Source organism: Leptonychotes weddellii, chromosome 4, assembly GCF_054177405.1.
Source record: "Leptonychotes weddellii isolate Sample4059 chromosome 4, ASM5417740v2, whole genome shotgun sequence".
In the NCBI taxonomy this organism is placed as follows: domain Eukaryota; kingdom Metazoa; phylum Chordata; class Mammalia; order Carnivora; family Phocidae; genus Leptonychotes; species Leptonychotes weddellii.
Window position 1 is genome coordinate 166,802,278 of NC_138372.1, and position 25,789 is coordinate 166,828,066.

Sequence of the window (25,789 nt, forward strand, 5' to 3'; positions counted from 1 at the left end):
AAAAAAAAAAAAAAAAGAATACAAACTGCAGAGCAGTCAGCCCAGGGCTCACATCCCATCTCCGGCTCCCGGGACAGAAGGTGTCTCCGGAGAAGGAAGTAAGGAGAGCAAACACTCTGTCATTTCAGCCCTGGCCCCATTTGCTGCACCCCTTCACGCAGGGACCACCCACAGCCCCTGACTTGTGCAGAGGGAGGAGCAGAACACGGCCCTGTTCTCACGGGGCTCACAGCCCAGCTGAGAGCTAGAGGTGGGCCCAGCTGATTCTTACAGACAGGCCACAGACCCCTTTATTTCTCTAATAGAAGTATAACAAGGTGTTTCGGGAGCCCTGGGAGAAAATGCATGACTGTGTGTCGGGAGGCAGGGAGACAGGAACTGGGGCATGGTGTGCAGGGGGCGGGAGGAGGCAGGAGCTCACCCGGGGGAGAGCATGGGGTCAGCTCGGGGCAGAACTCAGGGCCTGCTCTCAGACAAATGAGGAGCTGGTGGTATTTCCCCTCTAGTCAATCCAGGGAGCGGGAGGAAGGAGGCATTGGTGAGTGAGCGAGCAATCTGCCCGTGAGTGGGAAGCATGGCTGGGACGGGGGGCAAATGCTCTTCAGACCAGAGCCCTTGGATCCGGCTCTCAGGGAGTCACCCACCTCCCTCCCTGAGCTGAGAAAGTAACCCCAAGATGCAGAGTGAGAGGGGGTCTTCCTCATGCAGGGGGCGTGCAGGCTTGGAAATGGACAAGGTGGTGACGGTAGCTTTCTTTCTCTGTGTTTGTTCAGTCTCGTTTCTCATCAAATATTTCTGCTACTTCCTCTGTGCTGGGCTCTTGAGCTCTGGCAAACAGCGGGGTGCGAGGACACTGCATAGTGGGGCATCGCTTTGTTTCGTGGGTTGTGAAGAAAAGTCAAAAGAGGCAACACCTTGACACAGACCTCAGGACGAGCAGGGTCAGGAGCGCAAAGGGGTGTGGGGTGGGGAGGGCTTTTGGAAAAGGGCCCCGATGTGTATGAGAGCTCTTGGCATGTTGGGGAACTGAAGGTCCAGAGCACCTGGGGCCCGGAGGCTGAGGGGAATCGGCAGGGCCAGGGCACCCGACTCCCACCGTGCAGGGGTGGGCAGAGCCAAGACTGGCCTGGGAAGCAGCATGACCTCGTGTGTGCTCTGCAGGCAGCTACAGGCAGGAAAGGACTGGGGGCGGGGGGCTGGACCCAGGGGGCCAGTGGGTGGTCACTGCAATCATGCAGGTGTCAGGTGATGGCAGCCCGGACTGGGGTCCTCAGTAGGCATGGAGAGAGCTGGACAGAGTGAGGCATTTTGGACTGGCCACTGACAGGGCTTGTCGACAGACTGGACCCAGAGACAGGCCACGGACAGAGGCTGTCAAGAAGGTGCCCGGGACCGGCTGCCTCCATGAGGGTCCCCATGCAAAACTGGAGAGGATCCACATGTTGACAGCAGTGCACCGAAGCAAGGGCGGGACCCAGCCGAGCCTACGCATGTTGCCGCCCCCAAAGCTGCTCCCGTGTCCCCGCTCCCGCGTCCCCCACAGGAAAGGGGGGCCGAGGGGACAGACCATGCGATACTTGCCTCCTTGCCTGGGACTCCCTTCTCTCCTGGCTCTCCCTACGGAACAGAACAGAGTATCAGGAGGCTCTGTGGCATCATCACATTGTCACCAAAACATTTCCACTCAAGTCATGTTCCAGCAAAGACGATCATCGATGGTCCAGCCAACCAAGGACAACTCAAGCAGGCTTCTCTCATCAGCCTGGCCAGAAGGCGGCAAAAAAATGCCCCAGAGCGGGAGGGGAAGCCACAGGTTCTGGGCTCCTTGTCAAAGGGATGGCTGGGACTCCAGGATACTGGCTTTACAGAGCGTCTAGTTGTGGTAGGGGGTGGTCCCGAGAAGCAGGCTCAGAGCGAGAAACAAGACGCCAGTGACGCTGGGCTCTGGAGCTAGCCTGCCCGCATTCAAATCCTGGCTGCTTCACCCACTGGCTCTGCGACCTTGGACAACGTCCTTATAATTTCTCAAGTTCTCTGTGCCTCAGTTTCTTCATCTGCGAAACGGGAGCAGAAGCTGGACCTTGCCCAAATTCCGTCTGCTATTATTGTGACCAGAAGCACGAGTGCTATAAGTCTAGAAGTGTGGGTACCAGACTGCTGCTTGGTGGCAGGGTGTTCCTAACGGGAGGGAGGAGGAGGCTGGGGCCTTTAATGGCTGGGCCACGGAGTGGAAGGGCTCAAGTAAAAATCAGTGGACAGAGCCACGTTAGGGCTTAAACTACATGGTAGAAATGGGCAAAAGAAAGGTTGCCACCTGGAGTGGCTGGGCTGGCTGGGCGGCAGGGGCACCCTCGGGGGTCAGAATTAACTAGAGGGGATGTACGGGAACGTGGGTATGCTTCCTATTCTTGCGTGGGACATACCACCATGATCCTGTGGTCAGCAGCCCACGGTGTGGACCATGGCATGCAGTATGCACCGGGAACTTGGCTGGACATATTTGAGTTCCCCAGCATCCATCAGCCCAGAAACCGAGCAAAGATCCCCTGGCAGCGTCTCTGGATCCCACTTTCTAGTCCAGAGGCCTGGGCTCAAGCAGCAGCTGGAGCGCAGACTGACCACGTGGCCTCAGGAAACCACCCACATGTTCTGACCCTGCAGCCAAACTCGGTCATCATTACAATGGTTTGGAAGGGCCCTTGAAGCTCTAGGACCGGAGGTGTGCGCTCTTATATCCCCACTTGAATAATGACAAAGCTCAGGCACAGAGGCTACGAGACTGGCCCGAGGTCCCACACTTTGGGAGTGTGGAGCTGAGAATCCCACGCAGCTGAGTGCACACCACTGCCCACCAACCACGACATGAGTGTGACCACACGGCCGGTGATGCCACCTGAGCAGGTGGACCCGAGGACACAGTGGGTGGCAGGAAACATACTGCCCTTGAACCTCCCCCCAGAGCTAGGCGTCTTGGCCCCCAGGAAGTTCTCAGCTTACCTGGGGCCCCCGGGGACCCAGAAAGCCAGGGAGTCCCGGGTTGCCGTGGTCTCCTTTGTTCCCCTTCTGGCCCTGCAGAGGGAGAACAGGCATTGGTTCTGCAAGGTCAAAGGCTGGCCCAAGGAGACTCAGAAACCTCATAACCCCGCTGTACTCTGAAGGCCTGAGACATCAACAGAGAGAAGGACACCCCTTTCCTGTATGGGAGGGCAGGGGGTCGGGGAGAGGCATGGCTACTGTGAGTCCTGACAGCACTGTGGGGGTGGGGCAGCAAGACTAGAAGCATCTCTTTCCAGTCAAAGCAACAGAAGCAACATGGGACAAATATGGCACAGAAACACTCCGCTGTGTGTGTGGCCTCTCCAAGGAGCCCTCCAGCAAGGTAGTGCACTTATTCCCAATAGCACAGCGAGGCTCATGGTTTGGTAGGATGGCTTTTTGGCAATAGCTCTAGGACCCTTTCAGTTCCAGCCTTTCCAGGCATGTGTGAGTCAGCTCTTCTGAGGCCAGCTCTGCGCTGGGCGTGAAGCCAGGCTCATGGCCCTGTCCCATCCCGTCTGCTCGGTCTCACCAGTGGTGACAAGCCCCACACCACGGCTTCTGAGGAACGTCATTACATGTGCTAAGGAGTTAAGCCCCTCTAGTGCAGCCATCCCTGGTCTAACAGAGAGACGTGTCCCTACTAGGGTGACCAGATGCCCGGTTTGCCTGCGAATGATGGGTTTCCCAAGATGCAGGATTTTCTGTGCTAAAACCAGGAAGATTCTTGGCCAACCAGGATGGGCCCGTCACCCTCATTTCCACAATGACAACAGCTGGCCGGCCAAGTGGTCTGCCCAATGCTTCGTGCAATCATTGCTCAACTCACCACGCCCTGAGGGAAGTGGTCTTCTGAACAGAGTTGCCAGTTTTAGCAAATAAATATACAAGAAGCCTGGGCTGGGAGGAAATCTGTGCACAGGATCTGACCCACCCAACCTCAGAACCCATCAGAGAACCATCTTCCCCACCATGTCCCCCATCTACCAGACCTAATCCCAAATCCAGGGACCTGGATTCTGATTATTCATGCCACCCTCTCTCCACCACCCATGGATCCTACCCATCGTTCCTTCCTGCTCTCCCCATCCCCCACCTCCTGACCACCAGGAAGACCCTCTTCAGCCAAGTCTGTCCTATACCCATTCCCATATTACACACTTACCCTGTCATCTGAGATGTGAATGGCTGGGGACCTCACCCTGTCCTCCCATCCTCTAAAAATATGCAATGTTTACTGTGCAACCTTATTATACATTTTTTTTTTTTTTAGTTCTTGGTAGGTCTGTACCTTTGGATGCCTGTGGTAGTAGACAACAGAGATTCAATGCATAATTGTATGCATTTTAGACTTTGAAAGAGGTCCTTATTGGATTCTCTTGCCTCCAGCCTATTTCTATGATTCAAACCCCTTATTTTTCTCTTGATGCTTCTAGCATAGAGAACATACCATCTGTAATGTGAAAGGCATGCCCATTTCAAAGCTTGCCTTGATTCTACCATACAGCAGGGGGAGTACTCACAGGACTTCCTGTGGGGCCAGGGTCTCCTGGAGATCCCGGTGATCCATTCTTACCCTGGTAGAAGAAACACAAGTAGTCATCTGTCAGGACCCTCCACCAGGACATCGAGGAACAGAGTGACTGCTGGATGTGGAGGACCTGATTTCATACCAGCAGCTATCATTCAGGCCCACATGGCTCTCAGTAAGCCATGTCATTACTCAGGGGATGTTTCTCAACTTCTAAAAGGAACTCATAACATTTACCTCAAAATATTGTGAATTAAACGAGTTTGTGTACTTGATAAAGCTTAGCCTGGTGAGTGCTGCTCAGGGCACAGGCATAGTAAATAATCATGACCTCATCCATCCACCCATCCAGCCAGCCAGCCAGCCAGCCAGCCATCCACCCATCCATCCAACCACCCATCCTAACATCTATCCATCCGTCCAACCATCCATCCATCCATCCATCCATCCATCCATCCATCCATCCATCCTTCATCCTTCAACTCAGATCCTGTCTTAAGGAGCAACACAAAAGTGCTCATATTACTGCAATGCTATTCTCAGTTTAGGATGCTTGTCCCTGTGCTGATTTCATTTTACTCCTCCACTAGGGGCACCGTTATCCTGAAGAGATGAGGATGATGACACAGACAAGAAAAGTGGCCGTGCAGAATCCTGCAGCTACTAAATTGAAGGTCCACTCAATCCAGACTCCAGGACTGACCCAGACGAGTTAGCATTCTTTAACTCTGGCATTTTGATAAATGTATTTCACCAGTAAGATCCTTGGTAGTGTAGAACTCAGAAAGTTTAAGAATTCTCCTAGCTATACCTTTGAGGATCAGACAAATTCCTATTAAGCCTGAAGTTCAAAGCTTGGCTTCAGCAGACTGGGTTGGTCACTGCCTCTGCCCACCACTCTCCTCCCTCTTGGGAGCTCCCCCCACCAGATGGCTGTGTCTTCACCGGGCTCTTCCCTGCTGGGAGTAGCCCAAAGATCCGTGCATCTCCCCTCTCTGTCTAGGGCCAACATCTAGCACGGTGCCAGACACACAGAAGAAACTCTGCTGGAGAAGGAACCAAGAACATCACAGGAAACCACTCTCCATTGATCCTGTAACCAAAAAGTGCTAATGTCTTATAATCTGTGAAGCACACAGTCACCAGTGAGTCAGCTTCATGGAGCCATGTTACAGTAAAAAGCAGCTCACGCTGCCTGAGGACTCCCTCTACGCCGGCTTCACATGCTTGAACTCCCTGCACACGACAGATTCAAACGCTGCCATTTTATAAATGGGGAAACCAAGTCACAGAATGTCTACACCACCTGCCTGAGACAGAAGGGAAGGGGCTGAGACTGGAACCCAGGAAGCATGGAGCCCAGCCAGTGTTACCCCGGTGGTCATGATTAAATAGGGCTCACATCGTATGCCTGAGCAGCGTACGTGTGATCGTGGATGATTCACGCGGCGCATCTCCCGTAATCCTGCCAGGAAGCGTGAAGAGTGGCTGTCTTTATCCCTGTATCACAGATGAGGAGGCCGAGGCACAGAGAAAGCACAGCATCCACACGGGAGTGTTGCAGTTGGAGAAGCCCGTGGCTCTGTGGCTTCCCCCACTCACCCCTCCAGGGAATGTGGCGTGGTGGCTCCTCCCGGCACCTCCCTCCGCCCACCCACCAACCCATCTGTGTCCTTCTAAAAATATGTGCTTTGGCTCATCCCTATGGTAATTATCTCTCTCCTCCTGCTCTCTCCGGATTGCAGGGAGGCTAAGGGCCAAGACACATTAGCATGTGGTGCCAACACAGGGGGAGGACACAGGAGGGGCAGATCGGGGCAGACACCTGTCACCTGTCAGGGCGCGGGAGGCCGGCTGGGGCTGGGACCTGGCTCCCTCCTGGGCTGCAGGCCACTCCTCATCCCCCACTTGTCCTGAATGGAAGCCACAGTCCCCTCTTCACCTGCTCTGCGCTCCAAACTCCTGTCCCGGACCCCCTCCTACCAGTTCCCATCTTCCCGAGAAGGGAACGTCAGCTGCAGACTTGAATCAGACTGCCTGGATGTGAGTCCAAACCCTGGCTCTGCCACTTACCTGCTGTGTGATCTAGGGCAAGTTACCTGACCTCTCTGTGCCTCCGTTTCTCATCTGGGAGCAGGGACAGTAGTACCACCAGCCTCACAGGGCTCGGGGAGAACTCCATGAGTGAATTAGGCAAATGCTCGTGTGGTCCCTAGCACTGGGACTGCTAGCATTTCCTATACTCAGTGTCTGGTTCAAGGTGATGTGGAAGGTTGCCAGGAAACTTCCCTTCACTGGGGAAGGCCAATCAATTCCAAGTGAGCGAGGGAGGTCGTCAGTGATAACCTGATGCATTCAAGGAAGTGTCTGGCACACTCTAGCAGTTTACTGTTGGTTACCAAGTCCTTATGATGGTCCCTCAGAATTGATGGGGGCAAGTTAGAAAAACACAAAACTGCCTCTGGGGACCTCGGGTTTTCCCTGCCTCCTGCGTGTGGCATGTGAGGCCCCGGGCCTCCTCCCCCACACACCCACCCCGGAGCCCTCGCTCATCCCCACACGCGGCTTTCCCTTCCCTCTTCCATGCCCCTGGACACACTGGCATTCATCAGGGATTTACGGAGCATTACTTCGTGCCAGGAGACACTGGAGGGGGGCAGAGCCAAGCCCTCTCCTTCCTCCAGGAGCAGAGCCCGGCATGGAGCCCAGGGTGACCACTGACCACCTACCAGGCCCTTTCTGAGGGCTGGACACTATTCCATCATTTCACCAATTTAATTGCTGGATCTTGCAACTTCCCCTCACTTTCCAGATAAGCAATAGGCCCAGGGGAGGTGAAGGAACTCACCCCATCCACAGAACAAGTAAGACGCAGCTTAACTGCAGAGCTTGGAGAAGGAAGCTTGATGACGGGCCAGAAGGGGCCCCAGGGCCCGCCACTCCATGCCTGTGGGCTCAAGAGCTGGGTTTCTCCAACTTTCTGTCCTTACACTCCTGCCTAGTCTCCTCATCCTGTATGGAAGTTTAAGACCACAGGTTCACTGGGTATCTGTTTCTGGTCTGCATGCATATCTATATAAAGAGGAAGGGGTTTCGGCATCCCAAGAACCAATGTTTGCCCCCTGGAAGCGACAGCACCCCCACTAGGAATGCATGCCCCAGAGGGCCTGGGCTTTGGGGCTGGCCCGCAGGGACTGTCATTGGTAAAGAGCCCAAACTGGGGGTAGCCTCCTGGTCCCTGCATATCGGGATGGTGCTGAAGCCCCCAGGATCTGCAGGTGGACCCCACCAATGGGAGAGTGAATGCAGAACACACCACTCAGCTCTGTAAGCCAGTGCGTGCTGTCGGATGAACAAATGCCACATTGTAGAAAGAGGAAATGGACACGGTCAGTGAGCTGCCGCTATAGAGTGGGAAATTCGAAGCCAGGGCTGAGATGGAAACCCCAGAAAGCACGAATACTCTGCTCCTGAGCATGGATGTTACCCTGGAGCCAAACCCCCAGCACACAGTGTATCTATCACTACACACAGGGGACTCCTGCCTCACGGCTGAAAGGTGGCCCGCGTCCTGGTCTGAAGGCTGTCCTTCGTGCTCTTCCTCAGCCCCCTGGGACCCAGGCCCATGGGTGTGGAAGGCGTCTGGAAACCCTGCCCCCGCCACAGGCTGCTGAGTTAGGGTGGGGAGCGGGGTGTGAGCCACTGTGGCCCCATCAAGGGAGAAAGTGGCTCCTTCTGGTGAGCTCCAAAAAGATGCAGCATTCCAGTGCCTAAGACCCACCCCAGGTACCTCCTGTAGGGTCCTGAAGACAAAGAACATGGCCATGGTAGGTGCAGGGCACTGAATTTGGTGTCAGAAAATCTTGGGTTCAAATCCCACCTACAGCTCTTACCAGCCACTTACCCTAGACCCAGGAAGCCCATACATATCTAGGTTACATGTTATCCACTCATTGGTTTACTCCATACCTGTTCCAAATATACATACAAACACATACACCATACAAAACAAGCCAGCCACCAAGATGAAGTGCTGTGTAACAAACACGTATTCTATCGATAGGCTTATAGTTGTGTTGGAAGTAGTTTAAAATATACACAAAATGCTATTAACAGTGACTCCCTCTGGAGTGAAGGGGGCTGGGGTGGAAAGGGAATCTTCTTTTCATTTTAATTTTGCACTATTCCTTTTATCATTAGCATGGATCACAGTTGTGCTATCTCAACATAGGACCTTATTTGGAAATGAAGTCACTGAGGATATAATTAGCTTAATGAGGTCATTCTGGAGCAGGGTGGGCCCCAATCCAACACCACTCATCTTCTTATACAAGGGGGACATTTGGACATAGAGGCGCGCCCACGGGGAAGATACCAAGTCAAGAGGGAGGCAGAGATCAGGGTCATGTTTGCACAAGCTGAGGAACATCAGAGATTTCCGGGAAACCACCAAAAGCGAAGTGAGAGGCATGGAAGTGAGATTCTTTCTCACGGCCCTCAGAAGCAACGAACGCTGCCCACATCTTGATCTTGGACTTCTGGCTTCCAGAATGGTGAGACAGTAAATTTCTTAGACATTTAGCCTCCAGAATTGTGAGGCAATACATTTGTCGTTGAAGCAACTAAATTTGTGGTTCTTTGCTACGACAGCCCCAGCAAACTGATACGCAGATCACGCAGCAGATATGAGAACGACCTAAAGGGAAGTCGTCCAGGGCCCCTGCCATGCCAGGTGGCCCCTTTCACATGTCTGCATGGTGGGTAGGTGGTCCTAGAAAACAGCCTGGGGTGTGGGTAGGAGGCACTAGTGGGGCTTGGGGCCGTGGCTCTTTTCCACCTGCTAAGACATCCTGCCATTTGTAAACAACATCAGGGTTGATGCACCAACCAAATGTCACTGAGGTGACACGCTGAAACACTCACCGGGGGCCCCCTCAGTCCTTGGGGACCCTGTGGCCCTGTGGGTCCAGAATCACCCTGGAACAGAGAGACATCACGTTATCAGAGTGGCTTCCTGCAAAGGACAGAGACAAAGTTGCAAATGTGGACCAAACTTCTTCCAGTTCCCCACGAGAACTGGCTAGCTGTCCAAATGCTTCATCACTAATCTCTGGAGGTTCCAGGTACGGACAGGCTCATCTCCCGTAGATGAGTAAATGCACGCACACGGTTTATTTATTTTCTGGCTTCGACATTTTGCACCTGATCCCACAGTGATTTCCGGTAGCGCCATCTTGAACTAAGGGAAGCGACCAGAGAAGAGAAGCCGTCTTACAGTCCTGTTCCTGACTCACTGGACAGTGACCTGACCCACACTTGCTGCGCAGTCACTGGAGTAAGAAAAACACTACCCATGCAGCCGGCCCCTGGCAGGGTATAAAGTGCTAGTGACTCGGTACCACCTCATCTTCCGAGCAGCCTCACGGCATGGGGGTAAGTCTCTCCCACGTTATGAATGAAAACACTGAAGCGTGGCTGTGGTCCTTACCGACTAGACTCAACCACTCCAGGAAATGAAGCTGTACAATGAAGAGAGTTACACCTATAGCTGAGAAGGAGGGGACGAAGCGTTTGCCCCCTGATCCGGCATCCTGGCTCCCGTCCCAGCTGCTGCCTGACCTGCGGGGGGAGCTGAACTCCGCCACACCCCTGCCTGGGGAGCTCCTTCCACACACTCTGCTGTAAGTTGAATTGAGGGGGGATGGATTTTCAAGCTGCTCTTTGGCCTTGAGAGGCCGGGGTGTCTTTGGGGTCAGGGTGGGGAGAGGCCCCGCCCAGGTCAACGCAGCTGCTCTGTTTTTAGCTGCACACAGGGTGTGACCGGTTTTATCAAGCTGACTCTGCTACTGAGAGGAGAGACATGGGAGCTGGGTGGCATTTCCTCTAAGACCCCCCCCAGCTCTACCATCTCATGGTGGGGGATCAGCTGAGAAGACCATGCGCATTAAGAGACACAGGCGGCATGCCCTTCACCGGGGTTTAAAGGCAGGTCCTGAAGGAGGTAATGGGGTCCCAGGACCCTGTGCCCAGGCTCCTGACCAAACACCCACTGCCAGGAGGTCAACTGCTGTCCACACATGTTGACCTGGCCCTGTAGGATGTCACATATGATGTCCTCCCACCTCTGACAGCCTGGGCGACCACCAGTAAGTCCTTGGACCTCTCCGGCTCTCGGGTTTTCTGTCTGTACGACTAGAGTAAAAGACATCTTGCCTGCTCCCTACAGCAAGCCAGTGAGAGCAGGTGAGAGATACGAAGTGCCACACGGCTCATGGTAGTGGTGGCCGTGATGGATTCCTGAGGCTGCAGAGCAGTGCAGCTGGAGAAATAACCTGGGAGAGACTCCGCAATTCAAGCCCACGTGAGGCCGGACCCAACAGGCCTCCACGGATACCAACAGCTGGATCACCATGAAGTCAGCAAAGCCTCCTTAGCTACCGTGTGGCACAGATACTGGCCTGTGAGGCCGGACACCCAGATCCCAGGGCCCCCTCAGGACTCCAGGGAGGACCCGAGGGGCTGGCAGGAGAGACAGCACTGACCAGTGCTGAGAGAATCCACCTCCGCAGGCATCAACCCCCCTCCCCAGGTAGTTTCTCCTGACCCCTAAGCGATGCACACTTTCCACTTTCTCTCCACCACCCGCCCCCCCCGCAGGCCCAGCCAGGCCCCACAGGACACCCACACTTACATCTTTTCCGGGTGACCCTTCCCGGCCAGGGGGCCCCATGGCACCAGGCTCTCCCTAAAAGGGGGAAGCAGAAACAAAACACCTGCTGTGAGGGAAGAGAACGCAGAATGCCACCTGCCAGGTCTCTGCACACCTGGCCGGGGAAAGACCCAGGAACACGGCCCACCAGAAAGAGCCCCATGGAGTCCTGGATGGAGCCGGGGTCTGCAGGGCCCCCACAGCCATCTTCCAGAGCCTGGACCCTACTGTGCCTCTCTGACCTGCAGGCACACCACCAGCCAAGGGTCATGCGAACGGGCTTGGAACTCTACCTCCTCACCCGCTGACCCATCAGACATCTCAGCTTTCCCATCACTAAACAGAGTGCGGCCAGGTGTTGGGTGGGACCGGCCACAGCCCCAGGAACAAGGAAGGCACCCGAGACCCCACTAACCAGTGGTCCTCCGAGGTTCCTTCTGTTTGGGGCATCTGAAGGTCAGGGAAGAAGCTAAAGGGTAAGAGTGTGGGCTCCGGGGTCTCTCCACCCGGGATGCACCGAAGCGCTCCCCACATTAGCTCAGGGCCTGTTGCACAGCTTGTGCACAGCACAGCCAAAAGGGGCGCCCTGACTCCAGGCTGATTGGGTCAGACAGGTCGCACCTCAATGTCTGGCCCCCAAAGGAACGTTTAGAAAAACCAGACCACGACCGGGGATGATGCTTCCCGTGATGCCCACTGTCTTCTCTCAGGGGACCAGGTGCTGTGCTGGCCTGCCCGGCCAGGACCCCCCGTCTAGAAGCACCAACTCAGTTCCGCCTGGGCTGACCTCCACGGCTAGACGCCCACTTACCCGGGGACCGGGTGCGCCAGAGTCGCCGGTGCGTCCTTTGAAGCCCTAGAAGAAAGAGAAGTTATTCCACCCAAGAGCAGGCTGGTAAGTTGAGAAGTGGTGTGGTGGTCCAGCCGAGTCCTGCCCCCGCTCACCGTGGCTCACTGGACACCTCCCATTCTGGACCCCAGGCTAGGCCAGGCCCTCGATGCTGGAGGACAGGATGATCAGGGGCACCACGGGCGGAGCTGCAGGGCTAATCCCACAAATGCTCCAGAGTCGAGGGGTCACCCTACGTGTCTCCCGAGCTTCATCTTCCCCATCTCACACCACCTGGCTTGCAACCCCTCGGCCTGGGCCCTGGGGCAGGTGCTTCCCTTGTAGACAACAACACTGCCTTCACCCCAGAGGTGGGTCTCAGGTGCCTTCCTTGTTCCTGGGGCTGTGGCCGGTCCCACCCAACACCCTCGTCCTGGGCCACGGTGCTGGGCCTCCCTGCACATAACAGCAACCTGGGGATCTATTACTCGAGCACCAAGCCCTGGGAGCTGAGCAGAAGCTGTTAGCAGAGCTGACACGATCATTTCTAACAGCCAGACCAAGCTGATTGTGTACTAATCCCCATTTCACACATGAGAAAGCTGAGTCTCTGAGAGAGAAAATACCCGCTCAGAGTCCCAGAGCCAGAAAGTAATCTGATTCCGATCTAGCGGCTCTGCCCTCACCCTTTCTCCACTGTTCTCCTTGCTCGGTCTGGGGTTCGACTCCTGGCAGGTGGGAATGGCCTCTCTCCAGCCCTGGTCTCAGAATGCTTTCCCCACCTGCTGAGACCCAGGGCATTCATGGTCTCCACCTGAGGGGCGCCTGCCCACCTGGCCACCTCACTGCGCCACATCCCAGACCCAGTGTCCTCGGTGGACTGCACACTCCACGCCTCCCTTCCTGCTCCATGTGTGTCCTCTCTTCCTGGCAGACCCCTTGCTCGTTGGAACATTGCTCCTGGCTGGAGGCCTCCTCCCTACCAGCCTCCTGTCCCCAACTCCATCTCCCTCACTGCTCACATGGTCACTCTCAAAGGCCCTCCTCGTACCTTTGTCATTAGGCATCCTTGCCAGAGCACCGCTCTGAGCTCCACCGCCCTGAGTGCCCTAGCCAGCTGGTCCCCAGCCAGTGGCGGGCACAGAGCAGGGACCTGGGTGGGCAGATGCCTGTGCACATAGCTGAGGCGGGGCCTGGAGTGAACCTCCCTTGTCCAGCACCCTCCCACAGATACAGACGGGCCGATGCGGCCCAGGGAAGTGGCTAGGAGAGACTGGGCTGAGGGCCTGTCCTGGCTCCTTGCCCGCAGTGGGGAGGGGAGGGAGCAGGGCAGTAGCAGGGGAGGAGGAGAAGGAGGAAAACCCCTGCGTGAAGCCCCTACCACATCCTGTGCTGCAGGCTTGTGCTCTCATTGCCCTGTAACAGGGTCCCGGGAGATGCACCGTATTTCTCCCGTTTTCTGTAAGAAGCAGGAGGCTCAGGCCTCTCTAGCACATTTAGAAGCAGGAGAGTCGTGATTCAAGCCCAGGTCTGTCTCTCTGCAAAGCACGCCCTCCTCAAGGTCACCCCTCAACTCAACGAGGCAGCAGTTTGTGGCCAAACTGGACCCTCCAGGGCCAAGCCCAAATACCTCCTGGCTGACTTTGCCAGGCTCTTCTCTGACCTTATGCCCTGATTTTAGGTCCTGGTTCCAAAAAGCAAATGAAGACTCTGCCGAGGAGAAGACCACACCAGAGCCTGGCCATCCGAAAAGAGAGACAACCTAGCGGCCTCTCTCATGTGGGGATTCTTACCCTGGAGAGGTGTTATCTAGCCTGCCTCTCCGGACGTGGGGAATAAGAAAGTATGACCTCTCCTGCCTCTGGGAGGGGGGCTCTGGGGATGCTTCGCAAGTAGCAGGCGGTGTGGTGACAGGTGCATGCTCTCAGAGGTCAAGAGATGCAGGGGACAAAGGAGGTCAGGAGCCCCGCCAGACGTTTCACACCCCTGCAAAGCCCCCAGCTAAGTGGCTGCATTTCACCTCCCCACTCTGAGCCTCGGGGGCCTCAGCTGTAACGCGGGGAGGTGTCCCCTGTCTGATGGGCTACAGTAAGGATGAGATGAGACACTGTCACCCAATTCAGGCCTGTCACAGTAGCCAGGAAGTGTCAGTAGCAGGCGGAGGAGGAGGTAAAGGGAGTCAGCTTGGATTTGATCCCAGATTCAACCGCTGTACCTTGGAGAAGTCAGCTTTCCCCTTAGAGTCCTAACATCATCTATAAACTGAGAAGAATAAAGTACCTGCCAGGCATCGCTTTGCAGAATTAATCTATGGAAAAGGCTGACTTTGGAGTCAGGTATGGAAGAGAGCCATGGCTCCCTACTTTGTAGCTGTGGATCTTGTGTGCTTTACTTCTCTTCACTGGGACTCAGTTTCCACATCTGTAAATGAGGATAGACCCTACTTCTGCAGAGTTGCCATCAGCATCGAATAAGAGATAAACCGTGCTCACCGCTGTTCAAAACAGGCCACTTTTCTTTCCCTGGAGAGAGGCAGGGCCTGCCTGGGTCCCAGCACCATCCTCAAAGACACTAGAATCCCCAATCCAGCCAGCTCAGAGCCAGGACCCTGGTGTGCTCTCCTCCCGTATGATCATGGACCGAAATACCAACTGAGGGAGCTTAACAGACTGTGCCAGGCACTTGACTGATAATTTTACCTTCCATCATCTCCTTTAATGCATACAACCACCCTACAGAAGGGGGAGACATTCTGATCCCCACTTCATAGAAGAAGAAACAGAGGTTCAGAACGGTCCCTTGGTGAAAATAAGTGACCAAGTAAAAGCTGAACCCACATTTATCTATCTCAAAGACTGTGTGGTTCTTCCAAGCTTGGCTCTCTGACCTACATCTTGCCAGCCAGAGGACCTGGGTCTTCTTTCACCTGTTTGGGTCTCTAGCTTCTGCCCCTGCACCGAGGTAGGATTCCTTGCAAGTCTCAACTGAGAAATGGGTCTTGCCTCAACGTGGGTCCCAGCAAATGGATCCCTTTGGCTAAAAGGAAGACCCTCTCCTCCAATAAGCCAGGAACCACCTTAAAAAAAACCAGCCACTAATTCTGTGTTTTAATTCTGACACAGGAGGTAGTATTCCCCACTCTTAGATTTGCTCTCCTAGTACAATCAGGTGAAAGGCAAGGAGATTTAGGAAAAAGGAAATTGATTTTTGTGTTTCAGTTCCTTCTTACTGAATGCTAGCCAGGTGAGTTATTGATTTTCACAGAAAAATACATTAAGGAAATAGAAGTGGCATTTTGATCTCCTACTTCTTGCCAGATAAGTGGGTTTTAGGATTGTCATTAAAAATAATATATTTTTTCCTAAAACCAAATTTATGGGATTATGTAAGCAATTTTTAAATTATGAAGAAGTAAAACATTTAGAAAAAAAAAAAAAACCCAACCCCAAAATATACAACTCATTTTTATAGAAAAATTATCTATGCATGTTTACATGTACATTAGCCTGGAAGCTGGAAATAGATGGATATATAAATATAAATGTCAGAATTCATACATAGAAAAGAGTCAGATTCATACAGACTTCATACATACATTCCTAAGATCTAGAAAGAATACACGTAAATGTTAACAGAGCTTTACCTCTGTGTTGCAGAATTATGAGTAATTCTATTATATTCTCTATAACATTATTTTTCTTATTGTTTTTATATTTTTGCCATCATTGTCATTGGTATACAATGAGAATGGGTTACTTTTATAATCGGGGGGAAAAAACCTTTAGCCACGGAAAGTGTTCAAAAATAAGATTTATTTTTAGGTCCTATCATCCAGAGAAAGCCCATTAAAATCATACTAAATAGGTTAAGAACAAAGAAAACTTAGAATAACAAGATGGCAACAATGGTTGTAATTTTGAAAATGCATTTTATAGCCACGCTCGTGAAAGAACTGAATTTATTACTTCGTAGAAGCACCGATGTCTTGGAAGAGAGGTACTTCTGGAAATCCAGGGTGGGGCGGGCACAGCGTATGAGCCGTGAGGCTGACGGCTGCGTTCTACATGGACAACGTGCACACACACACACACACACACACACAGGCACTTACAGGTGGGCCTCGGGCTCCCTCCAGTCCTGGCAGACCAGGCTCTCCCATTTTGCCCTGAGAGTAGAGAAGAGAAGAGTTTGGGGCCATCGTCATAAGGATCTCGCTGCTTGGCGCCTGTCACACTTCCCCCAGCCCGTTTCTGACCCCGCCGACCAGCTCCGCGGACGCTGTGCCCCACTGCAGAGCCCACGGATCACGCCAGCGTACCCAGCTACCACGCTCCTGGTTTCCTCGGACTGTGCTGCACAGATGTGGTCTCTGAACCCACTGTTCCTAGTGGCCCCTGATCGTCCTCAGAAGCATTCTGGTCTGGATGCAGAGTCAGGCAGACATCCTCGTTACGAATGACTCTGTACTCATTCACAAAAGCACCTCAAGGCAGCCATCAACTATCGCATGTGACAACAGGGAACACTGAGGCTCCAAGAAGCTAGCGCTTCGCCGAGTTAATGAACAGCATGGCCAGACTGAGCCCCAGCTGGGTGCACCACCCCAAAGGATGTCTTTCTCGTCCAGCAGCTGCCGCGGACAGGGAAGCCTGTCATCTACCCCTCCTTTCCCCGGTCCAGCTTCTCTTAATGCCGAGAAGTTATGGGGACACTCGGGCTATTCAAAGTCCTCACCACCAGCGTCCCAGTGCTTCCGTGGGCAGAACCAGCCACAAATAACAGCCAATGGGAGCCTGGCTGCTGAGCCCAGGCGATGTGGTCAGCGTGGGTGTGTGGAGGGGCAGGGAGATGGTGACAGGGCCTGTCAGACTGATGGAAGATGGGGTAGCACCTGGCCCCACCTTCACTGTGACAGGAGGGCAAATCCCACCCCCCAGTTTCCACTCCTTTTCACAGCTTGTAAACCCCAAGGATCAGACGGAGCCCAAGAGCAGGGTAGGAGAGGGAAAGGGGCGTCCTTGGTGGAGGGGAAATCTCAGAAAAGAGGACACACAAAGCCCTGACTTCCAGGTTTGGTGTTTGGTCCAAGCACTGCTGTGTGATCTTCAGTGTCCCTTCCCTTCCCTGGATCTGTTCTCAGTTGCAAACTCAGCACAGTCGCCCTCATGGGACTCTGTGACTGAGGGTACACGGCCTAGCCTGGTTCCCATGCTTTCCACAGTCAAGTGACATGGTCATCGTTGGTCCAAGTCACCAGCAGGAAAATGGTAACGCACAGCAACTCTTGAGGGATTTCCACATTCCAGACACAAGATGAGTGCCTCACATGGTAAGTCGCTGGGTCCTTACTACAACCCAATGAGGGAGGCGCCATTGTTATCCACCGGGCAAAACACTGAGGCACAGAGAAGTTAAGTGATCTGCTCAAGGTCACACTGCTGGGGTTCTAATCCAGGTATTTTGGCTCTAGAGTCTCCGTACATCATCCTACACCACAATTATAGCTCAAATGCCTCCTAATAAAGATTACACAACACGCAACTCAAACAGCTGCCTATGTATCTACACATCTATCTATCCACATCCAGTCACCCATCCATCATTTATCCACCTATCTACTGCTGTCTGTCTGTCCATCCATGTCCCTAACACAGAGGAACTTGAAGGACTACGCCAACGTGAAGACGAACTACCTACTACCTGTAGTGAATGCTGCTTCCCAAGCAGGTCCCCTTGGCTCACCGAGGAGGGCACCTGTCAGCGCTGAACAGTTCCCGCCCAGGCTGAGGCCCATGCACAGATTGGCCTTCGGGGGTGCGTGACACCGAGGTGTGCAAGTTAATGTGCGAGTTGCTGCCTCCCGGAGCAATCCTCGATTTCAAAAGGGCTTCAGGTCTATGGATGGATGAATAGCCTGGCTGGGGTAGGAGCAGGACGGCAAGTGTGCTCCTCACCAATTCTCAGAGGGTCTGCAGTGACCGTGGCCCGGCTGCCTGCCTCACTCGCCTGACGTCTGTGGCTTTCCTTCTCTCCTTGTCTCATTTCCTCCTGCCCTCGGTGCTTCCTGAGGTCACTTCCCAAAGACCCCACCTGCAACATAATCCTTGTCTCTAAAAGGGCTGCTTTCACGCGACCTGACACTGCTCATTCCTATGCCAACTTCCTAAGCAGCTCAGACAGAGAAGACATCACACTGGCCACAGGCTGAGATTCCAGAATGCATGCCTGGAGGACTCTGGCACGCCCCCGGAGGGGAGCTGCTGGGCCACCTCTTCCAGCAGGACCAGCCCTGCCTCCTCAGGGACTGATGTCCCCCCCCATGTACCCAGAACAGACCTGGTCTCATATTGCTCTATGCCTGAGGCCTACCTGGAGGAGGTGATCCATAAACAGACCAAATGAAGACCACGGGCCCCAGTCCTCCTGTACCATAAACGTCAGCTCTCAGAATAACACTCCCACAGAAAAGCTGACTTCCTGTTCTGCAGTACTGACCTTTGGGGTCAGCCTCTGGGGCGTGAGTCCTGGCAGCTTCATTTACCTGCTGTGTGACCTCGGCCAGCTCACTTAACCTCTCTGTGCGTTTCCTCATCTGGGGCAATTATGACACCATGCCCCATGGGGATTTTCTGGGGATTACAGTGGAAAATGTAACAAAGCGTCAGTACCCCAGCCCTAGGTGGGCACCCGGTGGTGATATCTGTCCTCTCTCGCCTCCCACATTTTCACCCCACTAACTGCCACGTGCCCGCCACAGACCACCCTGCTGGGCCTCAGCCTCCAGCGGCTTGGCGGGCGCTCTGGACTCTGCTCGCTGCCAGGAGCGCTTTCTTTTGCTCTCAGCAGTGTATTCTGGTTCCAGCATCTGGCAGAGCTGAAAAATGTTAAAGAAGGTGCTTCTGGCAAGTTGCGTAAGGTGTGGAACGAGTCATAATGGTTTATGACCAAACAAATTAAATGGAACATAAACCTCGCTGTAGAAAATTTTATGTTATCCCAAGCCGCGGCTCTAATCTAAGGGCTCTGGAGCCCTGACCTCACCAGGAGTCACAGCCAGGGGGGTTGGTGAAGTCATCAACAGTAAGGCGAGCCTGATGCCTTCTGCCGGTTTCTCACCTCACTGGGTTCTCCAGCAACTCTAACGAGTTGCTACTATGACTCTCGTTCTATTGAAAAAGCATCTCGGAGACGCTTCCCGACTCACCCCAGGCCCTGGGCCCGGTCTGGAGTGGAGCCAGCATCTGGAGCCAGGGTCTTCTTCTGGCTGTGCTTGTCATTTTGGCATAAAATATTTCGGTTCATTTTAAATTACATGTTATCAGCAAGCAATGCATACCAATGGCTCCATAATAAAATCACTCACCACAGAGCATAGACTTGCCTTTGCGCCCCTGCGCCCCTTCTGCCCAGAATCACCCTATGGTGGATGGTGACGACCGTTAGAGGTGCTTTTGGAGTCCCCCGGACTGCCATTATGTAAACACTAGAAAAATACACATAGGCCTGCTTTTATACTAAATAGGGCAGGCTAAGCACACCGCTCTGTACCTTTGCTTTTTTACTTAACAATCCATCTTGGAGGAGTTTCACGTCCGTGTCGGGAGGGCGTCCTCCTCCTTCCTCGGGGCTGCTTAGTATGCGACTGGGTGTGCCCCATCACTAACTACTCTCCTACTGGTGGGCATGTGGGGAGCCGGGTCTCGAAGCCCAGACACCACCTTCCAGCTTCCCCTCGAGGCTGAGGCTGTGGAAGGGATCTGGGGAGACCAAGGTGCCATCACCATGGGCCCTGACCCACAGGGGAGAACAGTGGCCAGCTGTGGCAGGACAACGATGAGGTCACAGATCTGGGTGTGCAGAAAGCCCTCACACTTCCAGCCAACAGCTACTGAGGCAGAGACTTGCTCACGTGCACTCCGTCTGCCTCACTCTGTGTCCTGGACAGGTAACGTTAAAGAAAAAGGAAAAACAAAACAAAAGAAAAACCCTACAGCTCTATACCAGAATTGAAGAAAGGGCCAACTCCCACCACCTGGAGCTGATGGGAGAAGCTCAGGGCTTCCGTGGGGATAACGGGCTTTCAGGCATCAGGTTTCTACTCCAGCGGGGCCTCACCTGCCCCAGCTCCCCTCCCAAGTCAACGGGATGGAGGCTGCACGGGGCAGTAAGAAAAAAATGCAGAGGATGGGCAGAAGCCCTGGCATCCGGTTCTGATTCTGTCACCAGCCCATCGTGTGACTTTGGGCCCATCACTTCACCTCCCTGAGCCTCGGTTTTCTCAGCTGTATAATGGGACAGCAGTGTTCACCCTGCAGGGTGGTCAGGAGAAATAAATGAAGTAACTCTTACTATGCCTGAGTCATAGTAGCTCCTCAACACAGAGCGGTTGTTGCTGAGAAATTACTCATTTGGCCTGCACAATTGTAAGAAATTTAGAGCCCCTTACCGGCTCGCCGGGGGGACCTGGTTTTCCATCTCTGCCCTCTTTCCCTTCTTCTCCCTGCAAGAGAAATCAAATTAACCGTTATCTCTGGCCAAGGGTGCTGGGTGGAAAGATGGGGTTCTGCTGGGGGTGCACGCCTAGTGCGTGGCCACAGCCGCCCTTAGGGGCTCCGGGGGCGTGTCCACAGACAGAACTGGTTTGACATCGTGGTTCCTTCCCAACACCACAACTCTGGCTTGGATCTCTGATCCGCAGAGCCTGGCACAGAGTGGAAAAGAAATGAATTGCAACAGCATCATTATCAGTGCTATTGATCTAAAGAAGCCCCACACTGGACATTTCCCAAAGTCGAACTTAGGACAACGGTGCCTCATAGCTGGGCCTCCTGGATTGAACATAGTGATGAGGAGGTTAGGACGCGGCTACCAACAGAGATGGTGAGGAGATGCAGGAGAGCACGGGGCACAGCCCCACGAACATACAGGGGCTCAGAGAATGACAGCAAGGATTCTGCATGGACACTTGGCCTTTCTCTCTGTGAAATCTAGCTGTGATCCCCCTCCCTGTAACCAACCTCCCGCTCTAAGGGAGGACGCCATAAGCCTTGTGTTAATCCAAGAGACCAGTATTCTTCAGGAGCCTCTGCAAGTGGGAAAATAATTCTGTACAATGACTATGACATCACACAGACTTGGGTTCCAATCCTGGGCCACCTGCACTGGGTGGGGTCTGGGGAAAGAAAGCCACAAGGCAGCAGGACAGAGGGGAAACTGAGTCAAACCAGGCTAGGTCTGAACCCTGCCGGCACTACTAGGCATATGATCTTGGGCAAGTTACTGGTATTCTCAGCTCCTCAGTTCCCTTCTCCTAAAAAGAGATGGCAATCCTGCCCCGCAGCGTCACCAGGCGGCTCAGAACCGATGCTCCAGCTTGCAAGGCTGAACAAACCAGGCATCGATAAATGGCCCCAGCAATGGGGCTCCTCGTGCTGCTGCAGGCGTTCGTGAAACCGTGCATGATTCCTCATCAGTTCCCTCGACGTCAGCAGCTTGACACTGCTGGGAAGCCACTGGGGACAGGAATCTAAGTTTACTGGCCCCCTGGGCTGCTGGCCGATGCTCAGTGGCACCCATAACTCTTCACGAACGCTGCTCCTGGCACAGATGACTTGACCACATACACCTGCGGGGCTGCTGCCAAGGCCAGGCTATACTGATCCTCTTTTGCATTCTTTTTTTGCCCCAGAGAGGGCGAGAGAAAGGGGGGTGGGGGTGGGGGCAGAGGGAGAGACAGAATTGCAAGCCCGCTCTACACCCGGTGCAGAGCCTGATGCGGGGCTCAATCCCACGACCCTGGACCCTGAGATCATGACCTGAGCTGAAACCACGAGTCAGACGCTTAACCAACGGAGCCACCCAGGCGCCCTTGTACTAGTCCTCTTTTCAAATAAGAGTTTAACCCCGAAACCACTCCTCCCCAGGCATGTAGCCGCAGCCGTGCACGGAAGACAAAGCCGATGCCGCAGGAAGAGACACGGGCAGACCTGCGAACTCTGGCTGGAGGCTGGCGGGAGACCCCAGGACTCCTGGCACAGACATGAGGTCGCCGGGAAAGGCACGAGCACCAGTAGGGGAAGAGCAAAGGTGGGCTGAGTGTGGCCTAGCGAATCGTGTGAGAAGGAAAGGTGGCTTTGCAAGAGAGAAGGGCTGCCCCTAGCTGACGGGCTGCTGACACCTTCAACATCTCAGGGCCTGTTTCTGCACCTTCAATAAACTGCAGGGACGCTCTCACCTCCTGCAGGCAGAGGAATATATAGGGTCTTTCTGGTACAGAGCATGGCGCAGAGCTCGTGCTTAATAAATGGGGAGGTGTGTTGTTCCTCTTCACAAAACATCATGTGGGTGCTCGGTGAGTGTCAGCAGAAGGTTGCACTGCATCCCTCACAGCCCCTACCAGACGTGGAAGCCACTTCTTAACGTTCAACACTTCTTATAGCCAGTTCCTGTACGTAAATACGACCGTGTCTTTTATATGTTGCTCCTTCTACCTGAAAGGCCTTCTTCCTGCCTCTTCTCATCTTTCTCTGCCTAGACTACTTGACCTTGAACACTCTCCTTGAATGTCACCTCCCCAGATACCCCTTCGGGTCTGGCTTGGGTATCCACCCCTGGGCTCTGTGGCCCCTGGGTCCCCCTCTATCATATAGCGCATCATGTGTTGTGTCAATGGTTTCTTCCTTTTCTCTTTGGCTTCTCCATGAGACTTCAGGCTGCGCGCGAGGGGGGATGAGGGCTGGGTCCTCCTGGTACCTCGCATGCTGGCCTGGTCAGTACTTGGCGCTGTGCTGGCCCACGGCGTGGTGCGGGTGGACAGAGATGAACAGGCGTGTGTGGTTGCTGTGATGGCACAGGGCTGAGGGCTCCTGAAACACAGCTCAGTTCTACCTAAGCCACTGCGGAAGCTCAGGGTGCCTCCTGGAGAAAACCTTCAGCTGGGACCCCAGGATGAACGGCTGAGGGGGCCCGAGGCACGGGGTACATGCATTAACGTGCGGAAAGCTCTCTGCACGGAGCCCGCCAGGGGGTGAGCACCGTGCACAAGAAAGCGATGAGGATTCTTATTGTCCAGGCAGAGGGAGAGGAAGCGTTTCTGAGGCAGGAATGCCATGGAAGAAGCAAAGGAGTTCAGGGAGGCTGGGAGTGGGGGTGGGGCGAGAGACAGGAAAGCAGGGTCCATTCATGGGACACCAGGGAGGCACACACCCAGGCTTGGCTTAGGTTTGAGCCACAGGATGGGGTCTGCATAGTACACATAGTCACACCTAAGGGCAGGTCTCTCTTCTGCACGCTAAGACTTTAGTGGTAAGGGGTTGGCACAAATCCAAACCGGGACTTTCTCTCCCTAGCTTCACTATTGCTAGAATTAAATAAGTCAGTTCTTCCCAGCTGCCAGGACAGGCTAGGCTACTGGGCTGCCGTTTAGACCAAAAGGGGTTTCACATCCCTGCACAGGTTACTCAACCTCGGGGTCTCGTGGCTGTAGGGACCGTCGATGGTGCCCGGGAAATGCCTCCTGGGTGGAGGGGGGCACTTATCAGCTACTCCAGGAGGGAGGGCTCTCGCAGAACAGTTCATTCATCCACCTGTTTCTTTAATTACTATTTGCCGAGTGTTCACTATGTGTGGGAAGCAAAAGCCTGGTCTTCTAGAACCCATGGCCTAGAGCATCGCCCCATGATTAGCAGGCACTCCTCTCTATTGTCCCCAGGTCTAGCAAACAGTAGGCTCCTAAAGACAGTTGGTTGAATGAGCGAATCAATTAATGCATAATGGAGGTGGTGGTCACTAATCAAACCATTACACAAATAAAGATGTGCTACAGCTCAAATGCGTACTCAGGAAGAAAGGAAAAGAAACTAGGAGAGCCTGCCCCAGCCTGGGGGGACAGAGAGAACTTTCCAGGGCTGATGCCTGAGATGGGAAGGGAAGAATCAAAGGCATCAACTGGTGCAAGAGGTGAGGAAGGGCATTCTGTGTAGACAGAAATGCATGTGCAAAATTCTGTGGTCTGTAGAGGAGAGGATGCAGAGCATTCTAGGAACCAAAAGGAAACCAGTTTGGCCGCAATAAAGCCCATCATCATGCAGGGCAGGGGTGGGAGACTGTGGCCAGTAGAGGCCCCAGCAGTCGGCCCAGGCCAGTCCACGAGCCCCACAGGGATTCATTCTCCACAGAGAAGGTAGCACATGGCCTCCCTGGACCAGCCTTATTACTAACACCCTGAAGAGCTCCAACCCACTGGGAAGTATAGTGAATGTAAAAGTCCAGAACAGTATTTGTAGAAAGTAATCTGGAGGTATGTATCAAGAACCTCAGATATTATCGTACCTGACGAGTCAACCCCACCTTTGTGGACCATCGAATAGAAAACGGAAAAGGGCCATGCATGTGAACGAGCTTATTATAGTTTTCTCCAATAACTGTACAATTTCTGAGGCCACAGAGGAATGATCATATATATTATGGTATATTTATTGGGTAGAGCCTATGTAAAATTTAATGAGCACATGAACATTTAACACCAGTGTGGGAAACAAACTGTTTCTATTCTCACAGATAGTGAATTTTCACAGCTGTGCACGCCTATGTGTGCGTGTGCTGTCTCAACTCTGTATGTACATGCGTGTGTGTGTGGACAGAGGCAAACGCCATCTACACAAGTCAACAACAGCACCTACTGCATGAAAGAATGAGGTTAAGACTGACCCCCACCAGGGGCGCCTGGGTGGCTCAGTTGGTTAAGCGACTGCCTTCAGCTCAGGTCATGATCCTGGAGTCCCGCATCGGGCTCCCTGCTCAGCGGGGAGTCTGCTTCTCCCTCTGATCCTCCGCCTCTCATGCTCTCTGTCTCCCATTCTCTCTCTCAGATAAATAAATAAAATCTTAAAAAAAAAAAAAAAGACTGACCCCCACCAAAAACATACCTGGCTTTGGTTAGTGATTATCCTTCTCATTTTCTGGAGCCCTGGAAACTCCCCTAGGGACCATGCCTTGCTTTAACAGTTGTGGAATCTATTTTTGTTTGCTCATTTTTGTAGTGGAGAAACCAGTTTTTTTTTAAATGCCACTTACTGGGATTCCGGGTAATCCAGATGGACCTTGGGGGCCAGGAGGACCTTCTTTCCCCTAAAAGATCCAAGACATAAAAACACCATTAAATCTTAGATCGGCTTTTCTGGAAGTACATGATCTCACATAGAATTGCCTTCACGGACTGGAAGGGGTCTTTGGCGAGAAGCAATGGGTGCTTCTGTCTCTTGGCTTCCCAGGCACTGCCCCTCCCCAAACCCCCCCAGCACCACCACCACAGGCAGGTGGTGCCCCAGGCAGAGCACAATCACGCAGGTGGGTGCGCAGACAGGGTCTCATTTTGGCTATATGACATAGACTCGGGGGGAATTAAAGATGGAGAAGTCTGGGGGGAAGAAGATATTCAGGTCCTGGGGTCCACAAGACCTGGGTCCAGCTCTGCACTCTGTCCCTACACTGCCTGAAATTCCGGTCCTCACCACGCGGCCCAAGACCAGAGCATCTGGAGCTGCTGCGCACACAGGACCCAAGGCGAGTGAAAGGCTGACCAGGGCCTGAACAGATGGTCTATTATTACCATCCTCTTGTCTGGAGGGTCCCAAACGTTCTACCACCAGTAGCTCGCTTTTAGTATCTCTTTCCCCCCATGAAA

The 25,789-nt window shown here is 53.6% G+C and overlaps 1 protein-coding gene across 1 annotated transcript in view; it reads right to left on the bottom strand.

Moving 5' to 3' along the window:
• The window catches only part of LOC115944520 (uncharacterized), a 45,196-nt gene that overhangs the window by 2,457 nt on the left and 16,950 nt on the right, over window positions 1-25,789 (bottom strand). The window contains exons 6-14 of the mRNA XM_081816803.1: window positions 25,180-25,233; window positions 20,552-20,605; window positions 16,217-16,270; window positions 12,088-12,132; window positions 11,259-11,312; window positions 9,491-9,544; window positions 4,560-4,613; window positions 2,998-3,069; window positions 1,582-1,617 (exon numbers count right to left, since the gene is read on the bottom strand). Of these exons, the coding sequence (XP_081672929.1) occupies window positions 1,582-1,617; window positions 2,998-3,069; window positions 4,560-4,613; window positions 9,491-9,544; window positions 11,259-11,312; window positions 12,088-12,132; window positions 16,217-16,270; window positions 20,552-20,605; window positions 25,180-25,233 (477 nt within the window). The remainder of the gene's footprint in view (window positions 1-1,581; window positions 1,618-2,997; window positions 3,070-4,559; window positions 4,614-9,490; window positions 9,545-11,258; window positions 11,313-12,087; window positions 12,133-16,216; window positions 16,271-20,551; window positions 20,606-25,179; window positions 25,234-25,789) is intronic.